The sequence below is a fragment of the Camelina sativa genome, chromosome 16 (genome assembly GCF_000633955.1).
Source record: "Camelina sativa cultivar DH55 chromosome 16, Cs, whole genome shotgun sequence".
In the NCBI taxonomy this organism is placed as follows: Eukaryota; Viridiplantae; Streptophyta; class Magnoliopsida; order Brassicales; family Brassicaceae; genus Camelina; species Camelina sativa.
This window is the reverse complement of record NC_025700.1, coordinates 8,814,746-8,832,564: the sequence shown is the minus strand read 5'-3', so window position 1 is coordinate 8,832,564 and position 17,819 is coordinate 8,814,746. Positions and strand designations below refer to the sequence as shown.

The following is a 17,819-nucleotide window of genomic DNA, read 5'->3' as shown; positions in this document are numbered from 1 at the left end:
AAGAGAAGTGTGTTTGGTCCGATCTTAAGGATAACACCTGGAATTAAACAAGTTGGACATAAGTGGGTCTTTGTAAGAAAGAGAAATGAGAAAAATGAAATCGTGAGATACAAAGCATGGCTTGTAGCACAAGGATTCTCTCAAAGACCAGGCATAGATTATGAGAAGACATACTCCCCTGTGATGGATGCAACAATATTTTGGTACTTAATAAGTTTGGCTAGTAGAGAAAAACTGGATTTGCGGTTAATGGATGTTGTAACCGCATACTTATATGGTCCACTGGATAATGAAATCTATATGAGATTACCAGAAGGTTTTGAGCTCAAAGATAAGAGTAGTTCTCGAGAAAAGTACTGCATAAGGCTGGACAAATCCCTTTATGGACTGAAACAAAGTGTCGGATGTGGTATAACCGATTAAGTGAATATTTAGCTAAAGAAGGCTATAAGAATGACCCAATCAGTCCATGTCTATTTATAAAGAAGTTTGCAAACAAAGGATTTGTTATAATAGCAGTTTATGTGGATGATTTAAACATCTTTGGAACTTCTGGTGAAATTGCCCAAACAATAGAATATCTCAAGAAAGAGTTTGAAATGAAAGACCTAGGCAAGACAAAATTCTGTTTGGGGCTACATCTTGAGTACATAAATAATGGAATCCTTGTGCATCAAAAGGCATATACAGAAAAGGTACTCAAGAGGTTTAAAATGGACCAAGCTCACCCATTGACCAGCCCAATGGTTGTTAGAAGCTTAGACTTGGATAAAGATCCATTTGGTCCAAAGAAGGCCGATGAAGAAGTTCTCGGACCTGAAGTGCCATACCTCAGCGCAATTGGAGCGTTAATGTTCCTGGCTAGCCACACTAGACCGGACATATGTTTTGCCGTGAACCTCCTAGCAAGATTTAGTTCTTGTCCAACTATAAGGTATTGGAACGGTATTAAACATGTCCTGCGTTACCTGCAAGGAACGACAGACTTTGGTTTATTTTATACTAACTATAACAAAGATGGTTTAGTTGGTTTTGCTGATGCAGGTTACTTATCGGATCCACACAACTCTAAGTCTCAAACCGGGTACGTATTCACGCATGGTGGTACAGCAATCTCATGGCGGTCCATGAAGCAGACCATCGTGGCCACATCCTCAAACCACGCGGAGATCCTAGCAATACATGAAGCCAGCCGTGAGTGTGTGTGGTTACGGTCCATGACGCAACACATCCAGACCGATAGTGGCATGGACGACAATAAGGAAGCAACCGTAATCTACGAAGACAATACGGCTTGCATCGCACAGCTCAAGGAAGGTTACATCAAGGAAGATCGGACGAAGCACATCCTACCTAAGTTCTTCTTCACACATGAACTACAAAAGGCCGGAGAAGTTCGAGTGGTACAAGTACAGTCATGCGACAACTCAGCCGATCTCTTCACCAAATCATTGCCGACAACAACATTCAGGAAGCTCACGCATCACATTGGAATGCGGAGGTTTAAGGACTTAGAGTGATGCTTGGAACAGGGGGAGTAATGCGTGTTGTACTCTTTTTCCTTTACCAAGGTTTTGTCCCATTGGGTTTTCCTGGTAAGGTTTTAATGAGGCAGCATCCCCAAGCGCATTACAGGGATCCTCTCCTTGCACATGCACGGTTATGTCATCCAAGGGGGAGTGTTGTAAAACACTGGATGGTGGACTCTATAACCGAGCTATGTACGGCCTATACGTGTCCGGTCCATCGGACATAGGCCCATCGGCCTTGTTCCTTTTTCTAGTCGGTTTTATCTAAATCTTTGTACTCTATATATATGTAACCTTGTTGAGACATTATGAATAAGAACAAGAGATTTCAACCTTTGAATCTTCTAGTTTATAACATAAATAATCTAGTTAAATTCTTTTTATTTTAAGGACGAACGAAATAAGTGTAAGAACATAATTAATTGAGACATAAAAATAACATTTTTTGGCAATGACCTACTCCAGATTTTGTATTTATCATATACAGTTTTGTCGCAATGGTCCAGAAGAAGAATAGATAGAAAACAAGAAAATAGGGAAGATAGTTGATGAGGCAGCTTTTGTTTATTTGTCTATTTGTTTGTTATATTTGCTTTTTTTTTTTTTTGGTCGTTTTGTTTCCCCAGTAAGTTTTTTTTGTTGCCCCCAGAAGCAAGGCAAATAAATTGGTCTATCTCTTCCAGTGAAACACTTTCATATCTGTTCACAAATATAATAATTGCTATTGGACCACGTTCTCTCTCTTACCACTTATCCTTATGTTAAATTGTAATATGATACCATCTACTTGGATTGCATATCTCCACTTATCTTTTTATGGGGATATCATTTTTAGGGTGTTTCTGTTCATAAATATATACTTTTTCATTTTTTAAAAAGTAATTCCAGATAATAAGTATTACTCGGAGATTCACTACAAGTATTTATAGCATTTTTAATTTTTATAAAGTAATTTATAAATTTTCATAAAGTGTTTAATAAGATAATATAAGTTATTTATAAGTTTTGTAACATATTTATAAGACTTTACAAAATATTTTGAAGCACATATAAGTTTTCCCTATATATTTTTCAATATCATTAATTTCATTTTTCAAAATCATTATTTTAAAATCCATAAAATATGATATATCTACTTAATCATGTTAAATTTATAAAAGTATACGCAAACTAGTGAAATATTATTTTTATATTGTTTTTTTTAAAATTACGAAGTTAGGTATATCACTTTATAAATTAGTGATATTAAAAAAAATCTTATATAATCTCGACATTATAAATATATATATGCTATTGTACTTTGTTAAGTCAATTATATTCGTTTTGACCATCTCCAATAGTTTTCCCTATTTTTTTTCTTTATAATAGAGGTGAGTTTTACTCCAACCCACCTCTATTCTCACCTCTAAAATAGAGTTCCTCTATTTATAGAAGAACCCTTGTAGAAAAAATAGAATTCCTCTAAAAATAGATGAAAAATAGCAATTTCTATTTTAAAAGTGAAAATATAGGTGAGTTGTAGTAAAATTCACCTCTATTATAGAGGATCTTTATGATAGAAGAAAAAATAGAGAATCATTGGAGATGGTGTTAGAGTTTAGTTTTTAATTGCATTTAGCTAAGGCTCTACTAATAAGGCCGGTTAAAGTGTGTCATGTGTCCTATCGTGAATCATTGCATGGCCATCACAAATTAACACGAAACTAAGCTTGTAAGAGTTGACTGGTCGTTACTGCCATGAATGTTGTGTTGTAAAATGAGTGCATATATGTGTCGCTTTTGGTTTTGTGAAAACGGAGTTCGAGACTGGTGTATTACTTTCTTTGCAAACACTTTGTCTATAAGTTTTGATCAGCGCATGCACAGCCAGCTTAGTTCTAACTTATCGAGTTTGCTATAACCACATGCTAAACTGTGGTGAAATTTAAAATAGTAAGATTGTTGGAATGTTTTTCTCTTGGAATATATTATTTTTTTTGGTAAAAGAAAAATTGAGGATGAAAAAGTTGCATGTAAATAGTGTCGATTTTTGTCCCAAAAAAAAAGTAGATAGTGTCGCAAAAGCTAGTATATAAGTATCCATGGTAGAAAAAAAAAAAGTGTACATGGTAGGTGCGGTGCATGCATGTTCGTTGGTTAGGAGACCGAAGTCTATACATTCCATATATATTTCAAACAAACTGTTCAAACCTTTTTAGAAAACATTTGTCACTTTCATTAATTATTCTCTTTTAAGGGTTTAAGTGCTCTATCAAATATTTATCACTTTTAGGACCACCATCATTCCATCAATATAAGAAATTTGTACATTGAACCTGTAGATTACCTAAAAATAAAGTGTAAAAAATCCTAAAATTTTTAGATATTAGCACGCAACCTCGACGAGATACTTGGTAACTATTTCGATATTAAAAATGGTACGTATATAATTAGACCAAAATACCTGGAAACGAATTTATTTTTAGGTATTCAACAGTTGTACTGTGCTTATGTTATAAAGTTTGTATGGCGTGAATTTTTTATTGTTTTTTTTCGTGACGCCAGAAAGAAAGATTTTTTTTTTTTTTGGCATACCAGAAAGAAATATATTAATATCAAATCACATAGGATATGATTAAGAAAACAATAAATAGTTAATAAAGATGACCAACCAGAAGAATCGGGCACAATAAAAGAAGTTTTGAAGATTTTGGATGAGACTTCATAAAATCTGAATATAATTATATTTTTATGAGAGAAACTTTTTGCTTGTCTTCGGTGTGCCTCTCAGTTATGTTGCATTGTATTCCCATCGACACAAAATAGCTTTCAAATATTTGTATTTGGAACCTGTTTTGTTTTGCAAAATTAATAGGCATGACACTTATGCATGTAGATATATAGTGATTAGATGCGACATGCACATCTTTTAAAGCAAGAGAACAAATTTGGACATTTAGGGCACAAATTTTGAACTATTACATATTTCTTAAAAAAATTTAAAACTATATATTATTTAATAATTTTTGTAGAATTTATACTTTGTTATTAATACTTCCATTCCTATTCAGATTTAATTTTTAGGATTTTGCTTCCATACTATATAAGTAGCATAATGCATCAAACAAGTGAGACATGTAATTTTTATTTTATTAAATTAAGTTTACCAAGAACCACGAGAAATTAATAATGACAAGTGTTTGCTTATACTAACACATTAGATTAGTAATAAGCATAAGTTATGCTGCATAACGGATGACACTATTTTGAATAGCCAAATCAAAATTTCCAGTAGAAATCATATCTGATGAGAGAGAGTCTCTCTGAGAGACTCCATGTCTCAAAAATCTTTCATCACTATACCACTACTACTTGATTTTTTCATTTTATCTCTACCAATATTTATAGAAATTCAAAATTTATTGCTACTAGAAACGATTACATTTGAAATCACAGTGTAATAGTTTAGACAAACACACTTATTATCAACCTTTCAATCACTAATCACTACTGTTCCACTACCACCTAGTTACTACGTACATAAATTTAGATCAATTATAGTTAATAATTAGCTATACAATCAAAAAATTTACAGATGAATTATGACTTCTCTTTTCCTGCTATCAATCTTGCAATATAGCCGTCCAACACGCAACTTGTGGCCACGCGTACAACTAATGGCTCATTCTCGTAAAGAATTCATTTAGTATACTCATATCAGGAGGAACCGTGCTAATGATGAGAGATTAGAATCTAGTCGAATTCAGATAATGGACCACAAAAGACCAAAATTATTAACCATTAAGAATCTACTTATGTATAGAAAAAAATTAACCTAGTACTACTTAATTAATTTATTCATTCTTTTTCGTTTTCTATTGAAAATATTGTCTTTTTGTTTATATAATGAAAATGTTGTTGCTATTAACATGCTATATTAGAGCTCGTGTTTTCCTATTCCAACTATCATATATATTATGATATCTACAACTATACATACTAATTAAGTGACCCATCGTGACATTTATTTAAAATTATCTATGCGCAAAAGAAAACACCGACGACAATAAATTTTGGTTTGGTCAAAAGAAAACACCGAGTACCACCATGTTACTACAGTATTTGTCTTTTTTTCTTTAACCGTTAGAATTTCGACCAAAACACATATTGATTTCACCATACACGAAGAGAATAACGCATTTTTTTCCCTCTTTTCATGGCATGTAGAGTCATCTTGCTATCTTCAAGATAACTCTTATCTTCAAAAACGAAAGATAAAAATATCAAATCAATGGGACCAGAAAGATATAAAAAAAATGAGAGAAGCATGTCGTCTGGTTGTTATGGATTATGAATTTATGATCGACACTTGAATATTTTTACAGACAAGAAGAGAGAGTGGATTTTGCTCACATGGATTTTGTTGCTCACTACTTAACAAAAAATGGCAGTACTTTTTGCCTTGTAACAGCCACCACTTCCCCCAATCATTTTACTGTAATGCCCCTTGTCCCTTTCCCTAATTGGAACTTATTTGTCTACTGGATAAAGGATCTTTCATTACTTCTAAAAAGATCTTACTATTGACGTCAACAAAAAAAAGATCTTACCATTTGAAAAAACAGGATGCATCAATTCGCACATTAGGTGTGTTTAAATCAAAGTCATTCCAGTACTTTATTTTGTGATAACTAATAATTGAGTAATTAGATAAATATAACAAAACTTTATGCTGATTGACACTGATAAATAAAAAAACTTGTGAACTTTCTTAAATAGTATAACGTCCATCGCCAAAGAGTTGTGATATATCATTGTTTTTACGGTTTTTAACCATGGTATAAGTGTGTTTTTGAGTCTTTTCTTTTGTTTCTAAGTTGTTTTTGAGTCTTTACAGATTATTTAGAAATTTGGCACGGAATGAACAAAGTGGATCAATTTGGATGATTTTGGAGCATTTTACCGAAGGAAAAGAACTTGGAGTCGGATCAGAGTTGGAGCATCGACTGACACCGAAGGAGCATCGGTCGACACCCATGTCTATCCGACAAGAGAAAGAAAAAATTGGAAGTTTTACAATTTTACCCAAAGTTTTCCTAAATTGCAACACAAGTCCCTCACGTGTTTTAGGACATATATATATATAATGTTTTTGGGTTTTAGAAAACCCTTAAGTTATTATCTAGCAGCTTTTTGAGAGAGAGATATTGAGAGCTTTTGGGAGAGCAGGATCTGAATTCTTTGTAGATAAAAGATTTCTAAACTCCTTCTTTGTACTTTTATTATCTATTGCATGTTATTCATAATGATTTGTTTATCATTAAACATGTCTGAGTAGTTTGCTTGTTAGGTTTGGGGTTTTTCACAGGGTTTTTATGATTTATTAGATCTGTGATTTTTAGGGTTTTGAATCTTTTATGATCTTCATCTTTGTTTGTTCTTCACAATAGTTCTTGATTGATCACCTATAATTATTATTTTAGGGACATTAATTGATATGAGAATATAATTGTTTTCCTGATTAAAATCATTGATGAACAAAATTACTTTTTACAAAGAGATTTGTATTAGTGATTTTGTGAACTTTTCTAAACATGTTTTTAAGCTGATTTTTAACTTAGAATTTTACAAAGAGATTTGGATTTTCTGGTTTTAAATGTAGATAATAATTGCAGTGAAAACTAAATTATTTTACCAAAACTGTTTAGAGTTCTAGATCTGATTTTTATTGCATGAATCCTAATTAATCTATTGATTTAATACTTCATAATTATCTGAGAAATTCCCTAGGCTTAACCTTTTGATTTCCTGATTTCACAACACTTTGATTTAATATTTTGCATTGTCTTCTTTTGTTTTTAATACAACTTAATCTGTTTAGCGTAATTACAAGAATTCTATAATCCAATGTGTTTGATCTTGAGTTTCTGTGGATTCGACCCCTAAATACTACATTGATCTCTTGTTTGAGAAAGTAGCTCTAGGGATTAATTTGAGCATATCAAATTGGACTGATTTAGCTTGACTCCACCCAAAACCCGTACAATGTAACTTGCATATAAGTAAGTCAAGTCCAACCTAAACAACATTTCAGAATTATTCTATCAATAAACTTAATAAAGAGCATTTTTGAAATTCAGCTTATTACAAATTAAAACTATAAGGTTCTCATTTTGCCACGCACACTGTACATGGTTGTATTCTTACAAATTATAAAAGTTATCCCTCTCAAAATCGGATCACCAAAATGGGTCGTCTAAAGAGTTGATGTTGTCTTTCCCTTCTTCACCACATGTCAGTGCTCTCAATATTAGACTCGCAACCTTATATAATAAGTCCTGAATACAAATGCAGTCTCAGAAAAATATGTATTTCTCTTGTGTAACTTCTCGTCTCACGTTTGGGAGAAGCTTACTCGGGGATTTTCCAGCATCATATAATCCAACTATATCGACATTTTGGTTTTGTATCGGTGTGATGTGCTAAAATATGTTTAATATGGTTTAACTAAAACATTATACAATTAGTACTAATCATGTAAAGTAAAACCTTGATAAATTTATAATATCAATATTATGATATTTTATTAATTTATAGAAAATTATATACAGACATATATATATATATATATATATTAAATTATTTTTCTAGTGTTAATGAGTTTTATGAATTATTATTTTCTTGAGTATTAATATAGAGAGTTCTTTCTATGCTTATCTACCATGTCAATGTATTTACGAATGTATTCATTTAGCCAAATATATCGCTTATTAAGTATGTTTGAATCAATTATAAATAATACGAATTAGTTTTATATCACTTATAAACATGACTCTAAAAGTGGTGATGCTAATAATCAAAATAAGTTGCAATAAAAAAGAGGTGATCTTAATTTTGCAAAATAAATAAGTTGCAATCTAATCGAGATGATTATTTTGATTATTTTATTAATGGATTATTGATGTTAACAAGCGTCGTTTGCAAAAAAAAAAAAAAAAAAAAAAAAAAAGAGGTGATCTTTAATTTTACTGCAGTTAATACAAATATTTATTACAGTTCAAACAAGTGTCATTTTTAAAAAACTAATATTAAATTGCATTACGTAAACAAGTAAGGCTAAAATTATTTCTTTTATACGGATGTTTTAATTTATTTAAAATGTTATTAATTATAAAATAATATGTTAGTACATTAAAATAAATATGTTAAAATACTTACTTGTATTGATAATGTTTTTTTTTCTTAATCTAACTCATTTATACACTACAAAAAAAAGTGTGGTATTACATCATGTATTTTCTATTTTTGTATCAATTTTAAATGATGCAAAAATAATTTACATCACTTTAATGAATGATTTATATTTTATTGATGCAAATAATTTGTATCAGTTTATATTAAACCGATGTTAATATTCAAATATTTACATCGATTATTATAATCAATGTCAGTATATATCATTTATTTAAAATTGATGATTTATATCACTTTATTTAAGTGATGTTAATATTTACTTTATGTCATTTAGTTAAACTGATTTAAAATTAGTGTCAATTATCACAAATTCTTAGAGTAATTGCATCAGTTTCAAGTACCGATTGTACTATTAATATCACTTGTACGTAATTGATGTTATTTTGGTGTCAAATTTTTGAAGTGATTTTAATTTTTGTATCATTGACAATAATCGATTCAAATATTAGAATCAGTTATATATAACTGAAATAAAAAGTAGTATCAATTTTCTTAAGTGATTTTAGTAATCGTATCATTTGCGTTAATTGATTTGAGTTATTATTATCATTTGTACATAATTGATGGTAACTTCATGTCAGTTTTCATAAATGATTCTAAATAACTGATTCTGTTAAAAACCTAATTCGAAGATTATTATTTTCATATTAATAATTGAATTTTAATTTCAAAATAGCTTATTTAATCGAGTTATTAAAGACTACAAATTAAAAAAATTAAACCAAAAATAATTAAATAAAAAACTATATATTAAGCATAAATTAGAAAATAAATAACATAAATCATCCATCTTGCAAATCCATGAAACATAAATAAAGCAAAGTCACTAAAAAACAATGTAAAACTAAGTCCATTGGTACCATTGTCCATTCCGTGATCATATATCTCTAGCATCGTTTCCATGATCATACTCTAAAATGCTTTGTTTTATAGAGAAATAATTTTCTCCTCTCAACATTTTTGGGATGTAGGACTTACCTCAAAAAATGAAATATGTAAAAATTCTATAATTAAAAAAATTGATGCCAATTTTTATTTTAGATGATATTTTTTGTTTATTCAATGCAAATTAAAATAAATTAGTATCCAATAAAATTCTCTAAAATTAGAATCAGTTTGATTTATTGGATGCCAAATAACTAGTTATGGCATCAGTTATTTTAATTGATATTGAATCAAGTATGTTGTATTGGTTATAAATAACATAAATTAAAATAAATGCAATCGTAAAGAATAGAAAGTTTTATTTTATGTATGAAAAATAAAACTAAACCTCCGCTAGATCCATATGGCTCAATACTATACAATTTATTATAACAAAACTTATTTTGAAATTTTTGTAAATAAGAATAACATTTTTTTTGTTTATGATAAAAATAAAATGTATGGTCGATGCTTTTTCTACAAATCCCTCAAATAATCTTCTCTCAGATTGTCCCAATTTCCTGACAGTTCCAACTTATGACTCGTACAAGGACGCATGTATTGTCAGGGGATTACTAGAAGAATTATTATTATTCTTCATGTTAAAGTACTTAACGAAAAATTATAAAGTTTTATGCTTTAGCATAGGTTTTTATATATTTTAAGTTGTTTCCTATTTTCATTTCTGAAATGAAATTGATATTAATAAAGGTTAAGTTTCTTTTCTAGTTAAGGTTGGCAAGCAATTTATCTAAGTTTATCTATGGAACAACCAATCAAACATATCAATATGAATTTTTAGACTAGATGAGAATACTTACCATTATCAATTGTGCTGCACAAATTCATCTCCAATCTAAGGAAGAGGGTTCCACGAAGGTACCTGATATATATTACAAATGTTTAGTACAGTCCAGTAATAGGATCCGGAATCAGTAATCAACTTAACCAACTTGGATTAGTTTAGAAGATTAGTAAAACCCACAATTAAATATGTCGTGTATGATGTCTCTTTCTTTGCACGTTTGTTTGATTAGATCGCATTCACATCACTGAAAATTAGGGCATATCAATAAGACCATCTAAAATTAAAGCAAAGAATACCTATATGATTTGCAAATCGAATTGAGAAAAATTGATATAACGAATTCTAATAATTACTAAAATTGAGAACAATAAACTAAATTCAAACCCATGAAGGTAGTGATAATAGATTGATTTATCGTAATCAGAATCAATTTACCCAATTAACTAGATACATAAGGAGATTTGTAAAACCCACAATCGAATCCGCCTTGGAAGAAATCAATCAACCTGGTCGAGTTTCTGATTTGGTTCTTGATTACCACTGGCTCTACGAAATTGTTTCGCATAAAAGGGACTGCACTCTGTATTAGGGATAATTGGGTTTGAATCGCTTCCTGGTATAAAAATAGAGATGGTGAAATGAATCGAGAAGTGGAAACGGAGTAAGCAGTCGATGGGTTCTTTTTGATCGGAAAAACTATTAAGTTCTCCAGAAATTTTTATTTTCTTTTTTCTTTTTAATAAACCCCCATCCATCTATCTATATGCATATTTTAACACATTTATGAAATAAATCCTCAAGTTCAAACCTATTTACAATCATGCTATTAGCATTAAATATTTTTAATTTTAATTTATAAATATTTATCTCTCCTTAATCAATCAACAACTAATTACAATATCTCATTAAATATTTGTTTTGTAAAATTGATAAATATTTCCTAAAATATCTCCTTAATTTATTACAATATTTAATACTAACAATAAAAATGTATTTACAAATCTCAATAAATCTTTACGTTGTCCATTTTATCTGCAAAAAAAAAGGAAAATAAAAAGAATTATCATATTTCATAATTATTTCTGAATCATATGTAAACAATTCTAAAATTAAGATATTTTAAAGATAATGTATATTTGATTAGCAAGATTTTTGGTAATGTATTTTTTTGCACTTTTCGTTATTTGGATTTTGAAAAACGTGCACGTTGTGGTTAAGCAAAGAACAAAAATTGTGTTTGGATATCTAGCGGGATGAATTTGGGTATTAATATAAATTGAAAATTATTTCATTGACTGTTAGTAAATCATCAATTCATTATTTTGTTAATACCATCGACATTTGAATATTAGGCAGATCTAATTAAGTTTATTAAATTATGATTATGTAAAATAAACAAACAATACTATGGTATACCACATGTTATATTCTGAATTTAACAATTTAAACCGGTAAACATAAATTTTTTAACCATTAAACCTAGATATAAGGGATATATATTTAAAATTTACAAAACATTAGTCATATATATAGTTAATCTACTAAAAAGTTACATTTTTATTTTATTTTTAAAAATATAGTCCCGCGATATACCGCAAGTTAAAACCTAGTTGTTTACAAAATTGTTTACTGATGATTTCTTAATAATACTTGAAAACACAATTTCCGCCCAATTGTGCCCAAATACAACACAAGTATATTATTTTGGTCCACTAATTATATATATTATTAATTAACAATTGTATACTTACGAATATAATATAGTCTCCAAACTTAAAGTTAAATTATATTATTGGTTTCATTCATTATGTATATATAATACAGAGAGATATAAAACTAATATAGAGATACAACTCTTAAACACTAAACACTTAACACTTAACAGTTTTTAATATGAACATGTATATAAAAAATTTCCCCGTGCATGGGTCAGATCTTAATTAAGTTGTAATAGACATGCAATTTCAGTTCTATTTGGGAAAAATGCTATTTTAATTCAAATACTTTTTAAATCTTATCTTGTTTGACTAAGCAAGTTAGCAAACTTAAGTCAACCGTAACTAAGCAAAAGAGTAAAATAATATATTATCTTTCCAAAAGCATGTGGACTAATCTAGATTCTGTTTGTCATCATTGCACCTATGACCTAACCTTAAAATTTACATCGATATTAAATAAGACCGACCTCTATTTCTAAATGTTTGGGTGTATTTAAGGAAAGCAATTACTCCTTCTGTCTTCTAAAAATTAATGTTTTGAAATATTTTTTGTCTCACAAAGATTGATGTTTAGTAAATTTTAAAAAGTAATTATTGAAAATATTTAAAATTTTGAATTGTTATTGGTTTAAAATTAAATAATATTTTTTTAGTCAAAAAAAAATATATTTAAATTCAGTAATTATTATTTTCTTAAAATGTGTAAAAATTTTAAACATCAATCTTTATGAGACAGATGGAGGAATATTACTAAATTAACAAAGAATTTGGCCCATCCCTCTCTCTATATAGTGTTCCGCCATGGTTGGAGCCAAACCATAGTCATGTGCACCTGCGTACGTTGTTTTATTTTTTATATATATAAATATTGTTTAGATTAAGCCTCAATTAGGAAATTTGGATCAAGAATCATGTATCATCTTATCAAGACATAATTAAAATTCTTTCCAAATGGAACTTGAACTAGCTAGGGATTCTACCGAACAAAAGAGTCACTTTATGTGAATACAATCGTAAACACATTGAATTGGTAATCCGTATATAAGCACAATGTAAAGTCTATGAATTAATAATACTTATTCATTTATTAGAGGCTTTTACTATTTTCAATGCTATCTATAGTTCTGCATGTTTTTCAAATTTTAAGCTTCGATACATTTTTTCTTGTTTTCTTTCTTATTCCAAAGAAAAATGTCCACAATGTTCAAAATTTTTCTTAGACCTCTAGATCTCTAGGCACGGCACTGGTTGGATCAAGTCTGAAATTGGGTCGGATTTTTTGATCAAATTTATGAAAATTTAATCGCGTATAAGATTAGAATAGGCTACAAACGTTAAGTTTTAACGATGATAAAGTTAAAACTTGAAAATCAGATTCAGCGAGGCTACACATTATCGAAGTTTTTTAATTTGTGGAAACAGAGCAAAATTAAAATTTGCAGTGTATGGAGTTGTAGATTTAAATGAAAGCTTGTGTGGTATTACACTTCGGCAATCTAATATTTTATCATTTTCTAATTATCTGAATAAGTTATTTAAAGTATTTTTGTTTGACATATATCATACAGAATGAATGTGGTATTTTCGAAATATCTGTCACTTTGTATCCATTATTACTTTTTAAGAAAAGTTACTGTATCTTGAGTAAAAAAATATATAGTAAAAAAGCTCTGTAAGATTCGTGTTACATAATACCGTAAAAACATAAACCCGTAAAAATGTTAGACGGGTCCTCTCAGGGTAAGAGGTAACAAGAGTTAATACAATAATGAATTGGCCAGCCGACATTACCGAAAGAGTTCGATACATATAGTGAACCCCAAACTTGTCTCAAAATTAGGCAGGAGGCTTCAGTATTATTAAAGGCAATGCGATGTAATTTAATATAATAAACTGGACCTCTTTTTTTTCTTTTTTTCTCTTCCATGAAAGTAAAACTCTCGAGCTATCTATCCGAAACTATGTGTCGTTGTTCGGTGGTGGGGAGACGATTTGTTTAGTCAAAAGCAAACAAAAAATCATCCACTTAACAAGTATTATATTAGAAAACAAATGCTTTGTTAAGAATTGATTTTTAATTAATATTTAGCCACGTGTAGGCGACATACATTCTTTGAAACTCTATAAATAGCAAGCCTTCTCCTGCAAAAGGCCCAACCAATTCCATATTAAAAATATTAGTTCCTCTTTGTTTCTTTTTACCATTTGCATAATATAGTTTTTGCCTCCAAAAGACTTATAATAGCTCTGGGTTTTGTCTCTTTGTCACTTTATATCTATTCTGCACAAAACCCATTTTACTCTTCTGGAGAATCATGTGTAATTCTACACCGTCATCTTCTTCTTCTTCTTCTTCTTCCTCATCCTTATTATCTTGTAAACACAAAACCCATTTCTCAAAACTCGAGACATGTGATAATACAGATGACCCTCATTATTCCGAATTCACGAATAATGATTCATTAGACCTTAAAAGATGGCCAACTTTTCATGAGGTAAATAATTTTCTTTTTCTTTCTTATATATGAATATATTTATTACGGTGTACATATATATATATATATATATAATACAAAACAATACAAGAATCGAGTTCTTGACAAAACTAGATTGTACGAACTATGCCAAAAGTATATATATATTATGCCTTTTGGTATTTTTTTCTTATTTTTTTATGTAAAAGTTTAACATAAGCTTTATTTGATTAATATAATTAACCATAAACCAGAAAAAGAAAAAAAAATAAAAAGTTGGTAACGAAAATATCTATGGACGTGGACGGTTCTTGTTCTTGATGACTTTGGTTTTCTTAATCTGGCGGCAGGGCTTAGAAGAAGTGAAGGCGATCGGAAGAATCTCTGGGCCGACGGCAATGACCGGACTTCTTATGTACTCAAGAGCGATGATATCGATGCTGTTCCTAGGCTACCTCGGTGAGCTTGAGTTGGCCGGAGGATCTCTCTCCATAGGCTTTGCCAATATCACCGGCTACTCCGTCATCTCCGGTTTGTCCATGGGGATGGAACCAATATGCGGCCAAGCCTACGGAGCTAAACAAATGAAGCTTTTAGGACTAACCCTTCAAAGAACCGTCCTCCTCCTCCTCTCTTGCTCGGTCCCGATCTCCTTCTCGTGGCTCAACATGCGGCGAATCCTCTTATGGTGCGGCCAAGATGAAGAGATCTCCTCCGTAGCTCAAAAGTTCCTTCTATTCGCCATCCCTGACCTCTTCCTCCTCTCTCTACTTCACCCTCTTCGCATTTACCTCCGAACACAAAACATTACATTGCCCGTGACGTACTCCACGGCCGTGTCCGTTCTCGTCCACGTTCCTTTGAACTTCCTCTTAGTGGTGAAACTCGAGATGGGAGTCGCGGGAGTCGCAATAGCTATGGTTTTGACAAATCTCAACCTTGTAGTCCTCTTATCTTCTTTTGTGTATTTCACGAGCGTGCATAGTGACACATGGGCCCCACTTACTATTGACGCTCTTAAAGGTTGGTCGTCTTTGCTCTCTCTTGCCATACCAACTTGTGTGTCTGTTTGTTTAGAGTGGTGGTGGTACGAGTTCATGATCATTTTGTGTGGACTTTTGGCTAACCCAAGAGCCACCGTGGCTTCAATGGGAATCTTGATCCAAACAACAGCTTTGGTCTACGTTTTCCCATCCTCTCTCAGCCTTGGTGTCTCCACAAGAATTAGCAACGAGCTTGGGGCCAAACGCCCTGGGAAAGCTCGTATATCCATGATTGTTTCACTCTTCTGTGCGACCGCCTTAGGCCTAATGGCAATGATGTTTGCTGTGCTCATTAGACACCGGTGGGGACGCTTGTTTACCACGGATGCAGAGATTCTTGAGCTGACTTCAATCGCATTGCCCATTGTGGGGTTATGTGAGCTCGGAAACTGTCCTCAAACCACCGGCTGTGGGGTCTTAAGAGGCTGTGCAAGACCAACACTTGGTGCGAACATAAACTTGGGTTCGTTTTACTTTGTGGGCATGCCGGTGGCTATTCTGTTTGGGTTTGTTTTCAAACAAGGGTTTCCAGGTCTCTGGCTCGGGTTGCTTGCAGCTCAAGCAACGTGTGCTTCTCTCATGTTGTGTGCGCTCTTGAGAACAGATTGGGCAGTCCAAGCTGAGAGAGCTGAAGAGCTGACGTCAGAAACTTCTGGAAAAACTCCTCCTCTTCTCCCCATTGTCAGATCAAAGAGCCGGTCCAACTCCGATACAGAAGATATGATGAAAACGATGTTGGTTTAGATTGATAGCTTTTCTTTGGAGTCATTTGCCATCAACATCGGCGTACATATGTTCTTATCAAAACATTATTTTTTCGGAGTTTACATTGCTCCTTAATTTCTACTTTTTTATCTTTCAAGAACGAATTTATTTTGTGGGCTTTAGTGGTGTTTGTGTTATCTATGTTTGTATGGGTGTGATAGTTCTTAGCTAATTTGACTTTAGCAGTTTGTACTTTATTTGTTCCCTTTTGTAATAACTCAGTTTGGTGTGGTTATATTTATCTTTGTCCATTTTGTAGGAGAAATGATATTTTGTTTTGTTAAACAAAGCCATAAGATAAAATAAAATAAAATGATAACATTTAACTCCATTATTACAACTTCAACTTATTACTTAGAAAAGAATTAATACTTCACCATTTTGGTGTCAAGACCATAGTACCATACTAATGTACGGTAGGTCACTAGGTCTGTATCGATCAGACCTACGGGTCGAAGACAATCAGAATAACTACGGATATAAAGTAAAAAAAAATCTAGAATATTTTCCATAATTGATTAGTAAGTTTTTTTGCCAATTCTTTTGTATATATTGTGAAAACTTTGCTGATTTAACAATCAATTCTTTTCTTAACGACAGGCAAGATGAATCTTTATTTATGAGCTTTTTTGGTTGTTCCATGTCCCATAAAAGGAAATTATATTCGCAGCCAAAAATGGAAAAAAAAATTTCCCTTTAATACTATCATATTGTTTGTCTCAAAGCCATACGTACGCCCCATAAAACGAGATTCGATACGTTTAAAATTTAATAGAGATCATATTTATTTGATTTTTGGTTGTTTCCTTTGAACAGAGAGAAGCATCTTGAAATAATAAAAAATATCCGTTCTTTTCTTTTATATATACTACTCTCTTCCTTTTTTTTAGGGGACCAGAACATGAATTTATACGAACTTCACCAGCGATGTGGCCAAAGAATAAAACATAAATATGACAAAGAAAAAAAAACTGAGTGGAATTGATAATGCGTTTACGTGTCGACATTATGAATTTTCTTTGATATTTCTTTTCAGAAGATATTTTTAAGAAGTTGGAATTTCATTGGTCATCTATGAAAAGTTGGAATTTCATTGGCTTTTGAATTATGACGAAAGAAAAGACAATTATATTTTATAGTTTTCGACATCCACCTTTTGTTATTATTTACACGTGAACAACTTATGTTTTTTTTTGTCTATTATTGGTAAACATTATGAGGTCAATTTTACTAGATCTCTAAGTTTACTGGTGAAACAATTTCGAAATTACATATTTACATAGATGATGATATTATCGCATTACATTTGGCATCCTTCTTAATTA

At 31.0% G+C, this 17,819-nt stretch overlaps 1 protein-coding gene across 1 annotated transcript; it reads left to right on the top strand.

Moving 5' to 3' along the window:
* On the top strand, positions 14,389 to 16,762 carry LOC104750199 (protein DETOXIFICATION 48-like). The gene is made up of 2 exons (XM_010471962.1): positions 14,389 to 14,707; positions 15,037 to 16,762. Exons 1-2 carry the CDS (start codon positions 14,528 to 14,530, stop codon positions 16,471 to 16,473), a joined length of 1,617 nt encoding a protein of 538 aa, XP_010470264.1. The 5' UTR covers positions 14,389 to 14,527; the 3' UTR covers positions 16,474 to 16,762.